At 38.5% G+C, this 16,375-nt stretch overlaps 1 protein-coding gene across 10 annotated transcripts in view; it reads left to right on the top strand.

Moving 5' to 3' along the window:
* Positions 1-16,375, top strand: part of THADA (THADA armadillo repeat containing) — a 171,146-nt gene that overhangs the window by 150,772 nt on the left and 3,999 nt on the right. Inside the window, exon 38 of one of the 10 annotated variants that reach the window (XR_012652485.1) lies at positions 9,822-9,858. The exons of 6 other annotated variants lie outside the window; for them this stretch is intronic. Coding sequence is in view for 3 of the 4 variants with exons in the window: in XM_075042804.1 (XP_074898905.1) it covers positions 9,822-9,877 (56 nt within the window). In the remaining variant the exon portion in view is untranslated. 3 more of the 10 variants (XM_075042805.1, XM_075042804.1, XM_075042806.1) reach the window with 3 other exon arrangements.

Below are 16,375 nucleotides of genomic sequence, written 5' to 3'. Positions count from 1 at the left end.
AGACTGCATTTGTTGTATGATTGTTTCCTGGTTTAATGATGCCTCTTGAATAATGTTTAGCTGTTGTCTTTAGATACAGAGTAAAAGGTGGCTGAAAAAGAAAATGGGCTCTGGGACCCATCACTGAATATATTGACTGCCTTTTTTTTTTTCTTTTTTTTTTTTTCTTTCTGATGCCAGTTGTTTTCTCTTTAGTCACAAAGCCAGTGTAGAGGAAGGCTGTTTGCTATCCACAGCTTACCTACTAACTTGGAGTCTTTGTGTCTTGAGTAAAATATTAATGAAGAACCATTTACTTAAAGCCAAAGTGAATTCACACCCTCCTGCAGTTTTTTATGAAACTTCCTAAGCTTATGAAACAAGGTTTTCTGAGATACGCTGTAAAACTGTTGTCCCTGTTAGCTTAACAAGTGTGTGCCCTTTTGATACAAGCAAAATAGCACCACTGTTTATCAACTTCTGCTTTTAAAACACTGCACTTTACAATACCACAGATCTCTCTTAGAAATAGTGTTAAAAAAAATAATCTCTGTGTTTTTCTTTTATTGGTTTGGTTTTTACTCCTGGATTAATTATAGAAAAAGTAAGTAACACTGTAAATTATCTTAATTTAAAAAATAATTTTGCAAGCCAGGCCAATAAACTGTGCAAAATCAGCCTCTCTGGGAGTAAACAAAAACTGAAGGGCTGATTGCATTCTTCTGAACGGAGCTATTCCGTGCTTTCTCTGAACAAACTGGAACTGCCGAAGAGCTAGTGCTTTGGAACAAAAGCACTCTGTTCACCAGAGTGTGAAAGAATGTCGGGGAATGCCAGGTGAAAATAAATTTTGTTATCCACCCTACAGTGACTGGTTTTTACAGCTAGGTCATGAAGAGTTGTGGATTTTTGTTGTTTTGGTTTCTTGTTTGCTTTTTGCAGCTGGCATTCTGTGTTGCTAATTGTGGGCATGCTAATAAACAACAAAAGTGTTCAGCTTTTTAATCATATCTAAAATAGGATTTTAACAGATTTATTTAGAGACATAATAGAGGTTCCATGATATATGAAGATTGCAGGACCTTGCCTACAATCTGTATGACATTTTGCTACTGTATTCAGCTCTCGTTATACCAAGGTTCAAATGTATTATTTGACTAATGGACTTTGATTTTACTGGTTTGAAAAACTGAACTGAAACTTGCAATAATAATGCTGTAGCTTGTCCTTCATCTGTAAAAATGAAGTCTGGGCACAAATTGCATTGTTTTCCTGACCAGTTGCTGCAGTTTTGTAATTTTATTAATACTGCTCCTTCTGTTTCATTGCTGCTAGGAAAGGGTAAAGCTGTCCCAAGAGATTTCTGTTTGAAAGACCAATGGCTACAGACCTGAGCAATTTGATATAGGGGACATAGCTATTTAAAAAAAAAAAAAAAAAAAAAAAAGAGGCTAGATTGTGTTGCAAAACAGCCAGCCAAACAACACTTGAAAATAAATCCTGTTACTTGAAGAATTGCTTAATGATTAGAAATTGGGAAAAGGAAATAGGGGAAAGAACAACACTGGAGCAACAAGAGGGAATTGCATACAATTTAAAAGAAAATAATTTTCTTTTATAGGGAGCTCACTTTCTCAGAGCATCCTACCAGGGGTTAGACCCCGTTGAAATCAGGATATGGAAGTTGGTGGTAACTTTTTGATCATTTGTTATCCGGCACAGGTAAAAGCTGGAACAAATGAGGTGCTATTCTAACTGGGACTGTGCGCAAAAAGGCTTTACTTACCCTGAATATCAACTTAACGTACAGTGCAGCTAACTGTATTCTAGAAGTTCTAATCTGAAAGATTTGGGAGAGCCCTGGGTAGGCACACGCATACAAACATGGCATTTTTTATAAAGGCTGAGAGGGGATACCTGCTGAAATCATGTGATGGGCTGGAGGGCTTGCTAAATTTTACAAGTTTTTGATTAACTATTTCCATACCCTTGTTACCTCATAGCCCTAAATGCACAAAACTTTAGAAGTCTATCTCAGTACTGTAGACATCTAGTTTGTAAACTGTTCATATTTAAGCTAAATATATGAAATGTTATTTAAATATCTATATAAAATATATTAAAATATACGCCAGGAAGTGCATGCATAATGCTATGGGAAATAATTTTTTTTTTTTTACATGTTTTGCTTATGGAAAACTGTTATCAACAGCTGTGGAGAATGAAGGTCTCTATCTTTCAGCAGCAAAGATTGAACAGATACCAATGGTGCAAATTTCCTTTTGCTCTGCCCTTTGCATGATAAGATATCACCACTGCAAGAATAGAGCCCTATGCAAAATATTTGTCCCCGGCAAGGCCTATGCCCCATTTCAAGGCATGCATGTAGGATACTGATATTTATTTGTAACGTAATTTTGCACTGAGAGGTATTTCACCAACAATGAGGAGATGGTACATTCCTTCAAGCAGATTTTTGCACACAGAATTTCATTTGTGTATGTGTGGGTGGGAGTGAGGTAGATAATATAAATACCTTTGCAAACTAACCTAAACCACCAGCTTGTTTTCACATAAGTCACCACTCAGCATTTTTAATGACCAAGATAGTACCTATCTGTGCCAGAGTCAAAGTGGCACCCTAGAATGAAAGGTGTTTTTATTGTATTACCAATTCCCTGAGCCATAGCCTTCCCACTGATTTGGTTGCTTTAATTCCTGGTGTGTTGATTGGGGGGTGGGAAGCAGTTGTGGGACACAATAGGCTCTTACTTCAAAACCTAAGATGTGTAAAACTCAACATCTTCCCCCCCCCCCCCCCATAATCAGTTCCAAATGAGCTCTTACAAGGGGAACTTGGAACTGCTTTGGTTGAACAAATTGATTTCTCATGCATGAGAAAGTCAAGTTAAACACTCTTGGGAAGCCTAGAAATTTAAATTTTGAGAATTAGACTTTTTATAAAGGGCTTTTGATTTGTTAGATTTAGAGCAAGACTAGTGAAATCACCTTGAGGAGCAGAATTATTTACGGCAGTTGCTTACAGTACCAGTGTAATGCTACCTTTGCATGTTTTTAATTTTGTTCCTTCACATGGTCTGTACTGTGTTAATGATCACCTTGTCATGCTAGCAGTGGAAAATGGTTTTATAAATAATTCCCACTGGTAAGATGAAAGTGTTAACAGAAATGCTTTAGTGAAGGTCTTGATTAACTTATATACTTGGCTTGATCACAGTGGAGGTTAGACTTACAATATCTTGTTACCAGGACTAATAAAACCCATTCATTTTTTCATGTACTATGTTAATTACCCTTTTACTTTCCCTCATGTGCAGAAACACACAAGCTGATTTCCCGTTTGTGTTGAAGACCACAGTTACACATTGCAGACTTCTCCTTCCTGTATTTATAGGTTCATATCCGAACAAAACCAAACAGAATCTGTATATTGTATATTGTAATACTAGAACTTCAAGACTGTAGATTGTTACAGTTAGGTGCTCAACTTAAACTACTTTTGCTATAAAGAGCAGAAGTTAGAGATTTCACTGCCCGTGCCCACCCCCCCCCGCCCCAGTGAAAGCTCTCTGTCTAATATACAGGCATTAAGAAGCACAACTAAGAATTAAATTTCCAGAATATCTTTCCTCTTTAATTCAAATTCCCCAAACGTAAATTATTCAAGTAAATCACCATATTGCACTGTGGTACACTAGCATCCCGTATTCTGTCACCACCACCTTTCAGAAACATCAGGAAAACAGATATGTGCCATGTTCTCTGAAGCCTAGTAGCTTTAGGACCAAGTAAACTGTGTTAATGAACAAGTCAAGGGTCTTTCAGAAAAGATGTTCCCAATATCGATTTCCTTCTCCTAAAGCAATGTGTGTTGCATAGATTACTTTAATTAGGCAAGATCATACTGAGATGGGAAATAGTCTCTGAGGTTATATACCAAAGTACAGAGGACTTTATTCTTTGGAGCTAATGACTTCACGCTCCTCTAATGCAAGGTCGGCACAGACCTTGGAGTGCAAATACAGTGGGGTGTAAGGAGAGCCTAGGGATAAAGGGATCTCAGGCTGCAATAGTACTTATATAGATGAACTGAATTCTTTTCTGTGTTGGTCTGTAGAACACAATCAGTGGTTTGATTTCAAATTCATAGAAGTGGTAGAGGCAATACAGGCAGCCCTTGCTTGTTAGCTGCCTTCTTTTGCAATGTGTGTTAATTTTCGGCATGATCATCTGTGTGACACAGTGGAAGGTTGTCGCAGAGTAAAGGTAAATTCTCCAAATTAGAGGATTTTGCCTGAATCTCACAGTTAGTAGTGAAGGCTCAACCAGTGGCATCCATGGCAAGGTGAAGTACAATATGGCCTTTCCTGAAGCAAACTCACTTGAAACATGCAGACGGGAAAATAAGATATTAAAGACAGAGTCTTTATGTTAAAGACATATGCCAGTGTGGAGCATAGATGCCAATGGAATTTTTTATTTAAAAGAAAAGAAAAAGAGAAGGAAAAAAAGTTCCTTGAGCTGTGAATTCAAGGGAGCTTGGTTTTTTGGTTTGGTTTTTTTTTTTCATGAATTTGTTTTGCAGATAAGTGAATTATCTTATGTCTGATGACTGAAGTGTCAGCCTTTCACTAGGCAGGACAGCAATAGGGTCTCTTTTCTTTACCCAGCTGGCTCATTTCATAGAAACAAGACCATATTTTGGATTCCCTTATCCTTTTTGTCAGACTGGATTCAAGTTTTGCAAGTGGTTCAGAAGTTGTGGTGGAAAAAATGTACACAGAAGCATGCCTGCTGATTTCCTTATTTTGTTTAAAATTGGGACAAAAGCCCCTTTGATGTTGTTTATTCTTGTAGATTGCCAGTCTGATCGAATAAAATATACCAGAGCTGTTACTCTTTTCTGTGCACTGAGTGCTCCCTTCATCTCTACCTGCCCTCCCACTTCATCCTCCATGTTTCTTGCACCTTTTCAACAGACCTTGAATTGACGTCTGTAAACTTACTGCCTTCTGCTTTTTTGACTCCATCTTCTCCTTATAATTTGTTTTGTAAATTAAATTAATTGTGTGAACTGTGTATTTTTATAAGGAGGGTTGGTGTTCTGTTGTTGGGGTTGTCTAACGCTTCGCATTATAAAATCCTGATTTTCATCTACTTGTGTTAATCCTTACTAGTTGGTACTAAGATTCTTCCATACTGTATTTTTTTTTTTACTTTAATTATTTTTTTTATTACAGTAGACATGATTCTACATAGGAAATTAGGGGAAAACGCTATCTTCATGCAGGCTATGAAAAAAATTGAAGGCCTTTTCTTTGAATGCTTTAAAACGTGTGCTTTGGAGCAAGGTATTTTTGGTAAAACATGTACAAATTTGGCTGAGAAATAGGACTGTAAAACGCTGTACTTTATATATATATATTCAGTAGAGACTGAAAGGAGCCTAAAAGCAAAAACTTCCAAAGATTCTTGTGTTCGCTAAGCAGCTTAAATTTCTCTGCTCCTGAAATGCTTACGTGTGTTCCCAGCAGGGCTACAGGGGATGCTCTGTGCCACAGGGGATGCTCTGTGCCAGGAACACTGTGCCTCAGAGGGTCTCTGCAGCTGTGGCTGTGGGAAGCTCTGGGCCAGGCTGCGTTTAAGCACTTGAAATGAAAACTCTTGTGCTTTCAGGTAGTCAGCAAAATGGGGAGGAATGAGCCATCACTTCGGGTTAGAAAAGGGGAAAAAGATAAATCAGGAAAATTCAGTTGACTGCTGAAAGAGTCCAGCTGAACCAGTGAGAATAATGGAAGGGGAGGTGGTGAGGGAAGGAGATTTGCTCTTGCCAATGTGAGAGGAGGGCGTAAAGGAGGAGAAAGATATTTCCTGAAAGTCGTGGCAAGAGGGAGACTGAACTGGATCCAGAAGAGGAAGAATGTAAGGAAGAAGCAGAATGGACAAAGGAGATAAAAGGGGAACACTTTCCTGCATTGTGGGACACAATGTGACTGGAGGTAGTTGTGAGACTGGGTGTCAAACCCAGGGCTTAACTTGACAAGATAATTCGATGTGTGTTGAGATACTGTGGAGTCTGGTGACTGGGGCTAGGTAGAAGACACTGGAGCAGTGCTATGGGTATACCTCCCATCTCCAGTGATGTTACTGTTTCCTATTACTCTGTTAGTTTCAAGTGGCAGATGCCTGAGTGGTCGGCCTTGTGGCTCCACTGTTTCTCTGACTCATGAGCTTCAATGTAATGTTATGTTATTTGGGTGAGGTATAGATTTCTTTTTCAGAACTTGGAAAATTACGCGTATACCTTGCCATCTTCCCCGTCCACCCTTTCCCCATGCTAAGAATAGTTGTAAGATTGCAAGGTCAAGTACCCAAAAGTTCAGAAATGCAACTTGAATTCAACCTTGTTGTGCTGCGTGTATTAAGAAGCAAGGATAAGCTACACTATCGCTGTTTGGGTGTTTTTTACAGAAGTTCTTTTATAATTTAGTAGGCAGAGCAGGTTTGCTCTGATGATGAATCGGGAACATACAGTACAGGAAACTATCATCTCCAACAGTACTACTACCTCAGCTGCAAAATTGAAAGTGATAGAGTAAGACCAGGATCACAAGAAGGGACATGCCAAAGCTATTTAGTGTTCCTCTTGTGACTTACGTTCTATCCTTGCCTCTCCCAGAGAGCTGTTTTGTGCAGGTAAGCAAGTCACTCCAACCAGAGTTTGGAAAGGAGGTCACTGGTTTGCTGAGTGCTTAGCTAGGTACCTTGGAGGCATGATTTGCAGGAGTTCAGAGTGCATACAGCTGAAGCCAGAGGGAAATCCATTTTGAGTACTAAAGCATTATGGAGTGCTGACTCCTCAGTGAAACAGGTCATAATATCTCAGATCAGACATCTAAAATCAGTCAAGATTTTCTCATCTTCATGGCTGTCTACTGTGCCTGCAGAATAGATTGTGCCATTTCTTCTTTCTGTGGACATCTTTACAAATACAAGTGATCTGTGAAGCACTTTGTATCATGATGAATGACTGAGAGTCACAGGTTACTTAGCCATTCTGTCTTCCTTGCCTGTTTAGAGTATTTTGGAATATTTGGAACAAGAAAGGTTCAAAACGATGTATTAAATGCAGAGAGAATAGAAAGAGAGGTTTCTTCCCAGTGACTGGGAAGTCCCTGGTGTTGCATTGTTTATGTCTCCATTCATATGAGACACAAATGTTTTCACTTTTGTGATATTTTGTGCAAGGAGCACTTATATTCAGCACATCAGTATATTGGGTAGAGCAGTCACAGCACTATCTCAGTTCCTTCCCAGTTAAAGAGAGACAAACCAATTCCTCGAAGGACTTTGAAGGAAATGGAAAAGACAAATTTAAAATCTGTATTAGACAAGTATATTGGTATCTATGTTAGACTTTGCATTGCAGAGCTCTGCTGATTGAATAATATTTATCAGTCAGAGTCTGTGTATATATTCACATTATATGCAAGACTAAGCAGCTCCTACTCCTCCTGCAAATTTACTTGGAAGGAGGCCTCAAAGTAATTCATACAAACCATAGTATGATTTACTGATCAGCCTGAGCATGTTAAGGCCTCCAAAATGGTGTTGTGTCTGATGAAGATGCAGATGAAGTTGCAGGTAGCCACCCCACAGATGTCTGTGATAGAGACATACCATCCAAGTCACTTGGACCCTGCTAGAGGATGCCCTGATGACAGTACAAGTTTCCTAGCAAGTCTTGACCCAGCTGTTATGCATTTAGATGACAGTTGTATGGAAATGTCAGAGCATCAGGCATTTCAGTAAGAGAGATAAGTAAGCCCAGAGGATTTCTGAAGAGCTGTGGACCTGCCCATGTAAAGGGAAATGCGCGGGGTCACTGGAGCTGCAAAATCCAGAAGTCACCTAAGAGGCAAGAGCTGTGTGAAAGAAAAAGGAGGTGAGTTTCTTGCTTTAAGGTGAAACGTGAACATCATCTTGGGAAGAAACACTGAGTCCTGATACTAGAAATGCCTCAGCCACACTAGGGTGATTTGGTAGTAGAGGAATGAGGACTATGTATTCTTCATCTCATTTCAGAGTATTTCTGAAAGAAATGGTCTAGAAACCAACTCACTCTGAAGTGAAATCATTGGTGCATCTTCTTCCTGTTGTGAAGAACAAATGGTTCTCTCATGGACTGAAAATGCTCTTGGAAAATTTTTCTGCAATAGGTATTTTCCATTCAGGATTGATACATGCAGCTGCGCTTAATTTATCTGTTACTTGCAGGAGAACTACCCCTAAGTGATCTGTAATCACTGAATTGTTGAACAGGAGATCCTTGGCAGCACCTGCCTGTCTAGACCACAGCTCGAGAGTCAGGCTGACATTTTTCATTGGAATGTCAGAAAACTGTGTAACAACAGATCATACTACACTGCATGGAAAGCAGCTTGCAACAGGCATTGGAAGGCATTTGGATCTTGACAGGGAAAGAAAAAAAGGGAGAATATCCTCTTGGTCATTTGTTACTGATGTGTGAATGTTTTGTGGTCCTGGTAGTTTCTAACATTATAGTGTGTTTGCAAACTTAATGATATTTTTATGGCATTGTGTGTCTGTGTATATATGTGTCATCGAAAAGATAAAAATAATGTGAGACATTCTTTACACACGAGTTTCATTGCTTTGTCTTATTCATATGTTGTCTATCTGTACTATATTGGAAGTTTTTGCTGTAAGGGTTTGGCGTTTTTTTCATCAAGTGTTTGTACAGTGAACACCTTCTGTGAGGTTTTGCTCTTTAAGTATATGCTCTCACATCCTGAGAAAATGCGTTTAGAAAATTGACCAGTACAGAAGCTGAGAATATATCATGAACCTTTTTGACATAAATTATTATACAAAAAAATGTATGGCACTTTCCATAAGAACAGTTTTATAGTCACTTCATTTCAGATGCTACCATTTTTTAATAAGTAGTATGAAACAAAGATAAAAATTAAATATAAATCATCTTAAAGACAGTCTCTCCCCTTACTATTTTATTATAAGGTATCAGAACTGATATGAATCTGAGTTACTGGGGTTCCCAAGTCGCTTTTTGCTGTTCTGCTCAAAAATACCTGCATTCAGTAAGTGCATATACACCTGGATCAGATATTTTGTAGTAAGTTAGCAAGTGTCTTCTCTACTCAGACACACTCAATAGCCACAGCTTGCAAGAATCTGCAACTCTTCATTGTCCCACCCTTCAGAGCAGAACTGCTGGAAGAAGGGATAAGACACACTAATGCAAACTAGCGTTCAGGAGAAAATGTAGAACAAGATCAAAGCATATTGTAACCTAAGTGGTCCTGAGTAGTTCAAGTTTTTGTATGTTTTATTAGAAAATTTTCCAGTAGTCTAAAATTACTCTAAATTCCAGTAATTCAAAAGTGAAGAGTTTGCTTAGCAGTTGTCACCAGCTGTGACAAGCATGCATCTAGAGAACAAGGATTATAGTACCAAAAAAATTAAGTACAGTGTTGCATCAGTACTCGTGTAGAAATACATAGCATTTTTATGCCTGTATTTGTGTCTTGCAAAAAATTCCACCAACATACACTTAGTAATTCAGATCACTTGGTTTAATTAAGGAAAAAGGAAAGAGAACTACTGCACTGAAACTCATAATTGTCTTAGCAAGATTTATTGGTGTGTATGGTACTTGTTAAAATCAGTAGCTTTTGCAGTGGGAACTTTATATTACTTATTTCTTTTTAAAGAATTACATTATATAAGAATGTGTAATCAGTGTGAGTTTTTACTTTGTATTCCCATATTTATTTCAGCACCTTACAAGTTGTTCTCAGCCCACTTATACAACGTTAGATCATCACATGGATGAAGGAACTGTTTGCTTTGTAGAATACAATGCCACTAATTAAAGTTGAAAGTGAATGGACTGAATTAGAATCAGCTCATCTGTCAAAGACTGGCTACTGATTATTTACTGAGCGCTTCATTTAGCTCTATTAATTACAGTGGCACCGTTATGTAAAGGTTATGAGTTGTTACACTCTTGAAAATCAATAAAGAGTACATGAAAAAAAATTGTATGTGCTCAGCAGTGGAGTCTGAAAGTGGTAAATGTTAAATGGACTGGTCATGTGAATAATCTATTAAAATGTTTTGTTCTTACCAGCGTTCTAATTGCAAGTGAGTAAATGGGACAGCAGCTTACACATCTTGATAGGCTCCTTATGCAAGCTGTGATGGTTGTGGCTATGACTCCATAGCAATGAAGGAAAGCCTGCCTTTCTGTTACTGCTTTAAAAACAGCTTTTACATACTTGAGTGTTCTGCCCAAATTATGTTGGTTTTCAAGTATTGTGGGGAGAAGACTTTTGTGTACAGTCTCCTGTATCAATTACCTACCCTTTCCTTATTCCTTTATCCCTCGCATAACAAACCTTTCACCACCATTCTCCAGATACTATTCTAAAATCCCAGCTATGTTACAGACAGAAAATGGTCTCCTGTGTTCCTACAGCAGAGCTGTAACATGCATCTCATTGACATTCTGTAATCTTCATCAGTGCTAATCAAAAAGTTCCTTAGTTGGAACATGCCAATAAAGAGAGCCTTCAGTCATATATTTAGTTCTGGTGACACTAATTTGAAGCTGTGAATATGTATCTTTTTTTCCCCCAATAAATACATAATTTGAGTTAAAAAAAAACACTTCTCATTGGCAGTGTTTTAAACAATTAGCTGAATAATATTATTTTTTACCTTTTCAAAAGGAAAAAGCATGCGTTCTGTGGGTTTATGCAGGGGGTATTGTTTTTCTGCTGTTTAAATTAGAACATGGCTTGGGGGGGACGTTCTGCAAAAGTGGTAATGCAAGTGGTAAAGTCCAAATGTTCATTTCCTCTGACAGATCTGTGAGCTGTGTTCATTTTGTAATAAAACCCTTTGAGTACAGGAGGCAAGGCTTGCATGGGAAAAACTTATGTATGCATATATATATATATTTAAAAAGAGGGGGAAAAAAAATCTAGTTTACTGAGTTGAAAAATACTGTTCTATTCATATTCCAAAAAAGGGCTTGAAAATATGATGGAATATGGTTTACTTTTTTGTTCAAGAAGGAACTTTAATCTTCTGCTCAGTCCTGAGCTATAAGTTTCTGTCATAATCAGGCATGTTATTAACTCAGATCTGTTTATAATCAAAACTGAGAGCAGAGTCACTGCCACTCTACTCGGAAACTGCAACTATTAAGAAATTAGTTTTGATTAGTTTGTTTTGTAATAGTGTTGTGTTTTGACACCGTGTTGCATGATGTCAGGAAGAGCCTCTTTTTAAAGTTATCCTGAAAAAGTACGGCTATGAAACAGACTCAGGCAGGGAAATGGAAAACAGATGAAGTAGTTGTACGTCATCTAGGGAATGATATTTCTCAAGAGGATAGAAATGATCTAATCGCCTTTGATTCTATGAAACACTATAAAAAGGAATCTGCTTATATATTAGATTTTACATAAATGGTCATTTTAAAAAGTGGAAAGTTTGATGTTTGTAACTTAAATTGACAATTAAAATTAAGTTTGTAACTTAAAGTGCAATGAACAAGCACCCTTTCAAGAGCCATCTGCCAACTATCTGGACACAACAGTTACCATTTCTGCATTTTCTTTTTTGTGTGTTTTACTTCTCAGTTGTCCTCTTTCAGTCTTATTGCCCAGAAGGATGATTGCACTGTAACATTATTTGTGGAGACTGAGTGGGTATGAAAACCCCTTTACTTTCTATCTACTGCCACTGCTTTTCTTCTGTCCTGTTGTTTTTCTGGTGGCTAGACACCTGTGTGTTGCCTTGCTGCGGAGTTGCACAATTCCTGTCTAGCTCGAAGTAGAACATACAAGCAGGTTATTTCAAATTTCAAATAGAAATTCATGTTTCTAACCTCACTTTATTTACCAGTCTACGTAACTCTTGAGTTGGGCCAGTGTTTTTTTTTCTTCTTTTTTAAATTTGAAGGCTTTTTAAGTTTGTGAAGCCTGTGTATACATAAACAAAGTCTTTTAAGTAAAAAACATATCTGTTGCAATGCCTCACTCAGTTCTCTTATATTCGATATGTTGAGAGTAGGGGCACAGTTGATTATTACGTAACACCAACAAGAAGAAAACCTTCAATGCAACAAAAAGTGATTAGTGACTCAATAGGTGAAATTTTCTATTTGCAAATCTAATATTACAGGTATTAGTGACTGTGATGCTGGATCTGCCATCATTTGGATGGGAACCTGATCTGTTGCTTGATATTCATCATCTTGTTAAGGTGATGTAGAAGAAGACCTGAGATAAATCTCCAGTTTTGTCAAGCAATCATTCAGTGAGCTTTGTTGATTTAAATGTCCATGCTTGTCTCTGACGCAAGAATACTACCTTATTTTACCACGGTGTTATGAGGTACTGTATTGATAGTGATGTAGTCATGTTTATACCTAGGTAGGCAGCACTTTGTGCAAAAAACTAAAAAATATTTTACCAATTTAGAGTATACCTGGTCTATCTAAAATATTTCCTGTAATTTCAGTTGGAGAACTTACCCTATATGTTTTCTTTGAAAATACCCTTGCTGTTAGTACACTGTGAGGCTTTCCCTCAGGACTGTTACACTAAGCTTCCTTGCGGTTTTACTTCTCTTTATGTTTGTTCTGAACACAGTATACATTTACAAAAAATTGCATTACTCTTTGATCTAAAATTAACTTTAGTTAACAATTTCCAGTGTAAAACCAATTACAAAATGCTTTTGTTAGGCAAGGAATATGTTCTGCTTTTCTGTTTTGCCTATATTTTATCACAGTTGTCCTTACAATCTGTGTATATGCTCTTAACACATCCTTTCAGTTCCCCATAATGTCACCAAGGCTTTAACAGAGAACAATTGTATAGTTGGAGGACACGTAATAGGCTACTAAAAGAAATATTTACATCTGGCATGATCAAAGCTTTTGGAGTATATGAATGTGTATGTGGGAGGTCTAATTTTTATGTGCGTGGATTCACAAAGACTAAAACACTGCAGTACTTAACCCCTCTCCCTTTATGAAAATTCAATTCCTCAAAATGAAAAAAGCATGTAGTACCTGATTCTTATCTTTTGTTTTTCATTTCAAGGAGTAGTATTAACTCTTCTGCTTGTAACTGCTTGTTTAAGGCATAGAGAATTTTTTGTATTTCAGCCCCTGTAGTGGCTTATTTAGCAAGATGCTTATCTTGCTTGTGATCTTTTTGCATGTTGGAACATATACATGTTTTAGAATCTTAAAAACTGATAATTTTAACACAGTTTTGATAGTCTGTAGAACTGTTGTGGTAGGAGCACTACTGTATTTTCAGTGTTTGGTGATAGCTGTGCCTTCAGGTTCTATTTCCGCTGGTTTAGTTCCTGTGGCAGTAATCAGCTGTGAGCAGCTTCTAGAAATCTGTCGTTTCAAACTTTTTATTCAGTTACTTTAAATAGTTAGTTACATTATGAAAGGCTATAAATACTCAGGCCTTTGAATCATCTCTGTTACTGTTTTGTTTACATGACTCTGGTGGGGAAGTTTCAAATTATAGCTGACCTGAGCTAACAGCTTGCTGAATGGGGAGGTCTCGCTCTCCCTTGGGCCCCTTTCCTTGTCCCCACTGCCCTGTGATCTTCCCTTCCGCAGCTCCCAGGTGTACCAATTCTGACTGCAGGATAACCAGTCCAGCCTGCCAGCCGAGCAGAAAAACCCACACGCCGCGTTGCCTGCCAAATTTGTATTCTGCTATTCTGAGCGTTAATTTACCAGGTGATCAGCAGAGTACCTGAGCTGGCTGGAGGTCAGCATCAGGAGCCCATGGCCCAAGGGGGCTGGAGGGAGAGGAGAGCCACCTGCCCTTTTTGCCCCTGGTGAACTTCCAGCTTGCTCAGACCACTTTGTGAAGTCATAGCGTGAGCCGTGAACACAGCATTATGTGTAATATGTGGCTTCTTGAAAATCAGCCCTGCTTTGCAGGCAAAAGATGATGTAAGGAGAAGTTCTTGTAAACAGTTAATATGTCTGAAGACACATATGTATATTTTTAGAAGGCATACACCTTTTGTGGGTATCTTAAAAGACTCTCTACATGCTTACAGCATCCATTGCTGTTACTTTTGGAGCTGAGGGTCATCAAAGCAATAGAACCATTTTCCCCTCTGAAAGCATTTTTTATCTATTAAATCATGGGTATGTACATAACTTTGCTTGCTGTTATTTATCTGTACTGCTTCAGCACTCCAAGCTGAGGGAGCTGATAACTTGCTCCATCTCTTTGTTGTCTTCATGGCAATGGTAGTCCACAAATCTGATCTTGACCTATTCTAGCATCAAATTTGTGGGAACTGGTATCCAAGTCAGTTAAAAGCAGTGTGGTCTGTAAGTAATGGCAGCTGAGGAAGCAATTCAGAAACCACGGAGCCATTCCTGATGCTCTGCAGTAGAGGCATGGGGTGGGATGGGCAGGGCAGGGCAGGTGTAAGTGAAAATTCTTCATCTGCCAGAGTTTGATCTGTTGTTGAATCTGTGTCAACACCTCAAGTACCAGGAGGCCACTGTGCTAGCTTCTCTAGCACAAAGCCCAAGGTAGGCAGGCTCTTACCCCAATTTTTGAAGCCTAAGTTTCAGCATTATCAAAGTGATGTTGCTTTGTTTTTCTTTGGTCTCAGTGTCAGAACTGATGCATGAGTTTGGCTGATCAGTTAAATGGTGTCACATTTCACAGAAGGGTCGTCGGCATCTTTTGGGTCAGTACTGTGTTCAGGGTCTTCATGTTTTTCCTGTGTGTTAGACCTCCTTTATATATTTTTCTTGAATTTTTTTTCTGTTCTCTTCTTTGGAAAAGCAAAAAAACCCAACTTTGCGTTTCCTTTGTTGCAACACAAGGATTCCCTACAAGATTGACATGCTATGTGACCACCAAACTGCCTCTTCTGCTGTGTCACGCTCTTGAAAAACTGCTAGCAAGCAAGTTCAGTCTAAGCAGTACCTCAGCAGTACTTGTTTTGCTACCTCTTGGTAGTTTTCAGCATGTTCACCTAACAACAGAATTAGAGGCCCCAATATATATGTTTTGGTGCATTTCCCCATAGTCTAGTGTTCTCATTCACAAAGAAAGCATCACCATATTGATACTTAAGGAGTCTAAATCTTAAAAGGGAAAAAAGGCCCCAGAAAATGGCAGGTATTTTAAATATCTGTGGTTGTATTTATAATCAGTCCTCCAAAGCAACAGCTGACTTCAGGAAGACAGCAGTGGGAAATAATGTTTGTTTTTTTAGCTCCCAGTGTCACTTAATTTGCTAAATATTCAAATACAAATAACGTGACACAAGCAAGAGATGTTACATAAATATTGACAATCGTAGGCATTCAGTAATCATCTGTAAAACTCCGAAGGATGATCAGAATTCAAAAGAGCTGGGTTTAAAATGTTGTGTTTTGTGTTTGTAACTGGAATGTTTGTTTCAGGCTCAGAACCCTGTGCTCCGTTTTCATTTCTATTCTTTGAGCTCTGAGGATTGCCAGTATTTCTGAGGTCCCCATGGCACTTGAATGAAACTGTGTTTTCTACCTGAGCCTAAGCAAATCAAAACAGAGAGGACAACCATTATACCCATTCTTCAGAGTATCAGACTGGTACCAAGTCGGGCACAGCAAAAGAGAAACGAAGTTTAAAAAAAAAAAAAAAAGTCCTAGAAAGAAATGTCAGCAAAAACAATACCTGAAAAACCCAATACCTAAAATAAAGGATGTGGGAATGTTGCACTGCACCCCTGCAAGCTCTCCCTCATGGACAAAGCTGAGGAGTGTCCTGATACAGTGATAAGTCCTGACATGAAGAAAACAGATTTGAGCATTTGATTTTACTGTCTAGCAGAGACAAACTGCATATGTAACATTATTAGTGTCACCAAGAGATTGACTGCCTGTCTTCCTGTTGCTTGTTCAAGGAGATTTCCATTTACCCTCATCTAACTCCAAGATAAAGAAGGGACCATCTGTTCTTTCTCCTTCACTCCCTTCCTTATTACGGTCCTTTGTTCTCATGGTCTCAAATACTAATTCATCCTCCCCAATGTCCTCGGTACATTGCCTGGTCTGTCAAATACCATGTACCCATCTTCCCATCAGTCTGTTTTGCCCGTAGTTGTTTCCTGCACTTCCTTACTTGTTGGCACGTGTATTTGCCTAGTCCTGGTGTTTTACTGTACATTTCTAGAAAACCTGCAGCTGGCATGAGGCCTCAGGAGGTGGTGCAGATGAGAGATCCATGTTGCAGCTCTGAACGTGGCTTGTGAAGGACAGGTCTCAGCTGCA

This window comes from Buteo buteo, chromosome 12 (assembly GCF_964188355.1).
Source record: "Buteo buteo chromosome 12, bButBut1.hap1.1, whole genome shotgun sequence".
In the NCBI taxonomy this organism is placed as follows: Eukaryota; Metazoa; Chordata; class Aves; order Accipitriformes; family Accipitridae; genus Buteo; species Buteo buteo.
This window is presented reverse-complemented; position numbering and strand designations above follow the sequence as displayed.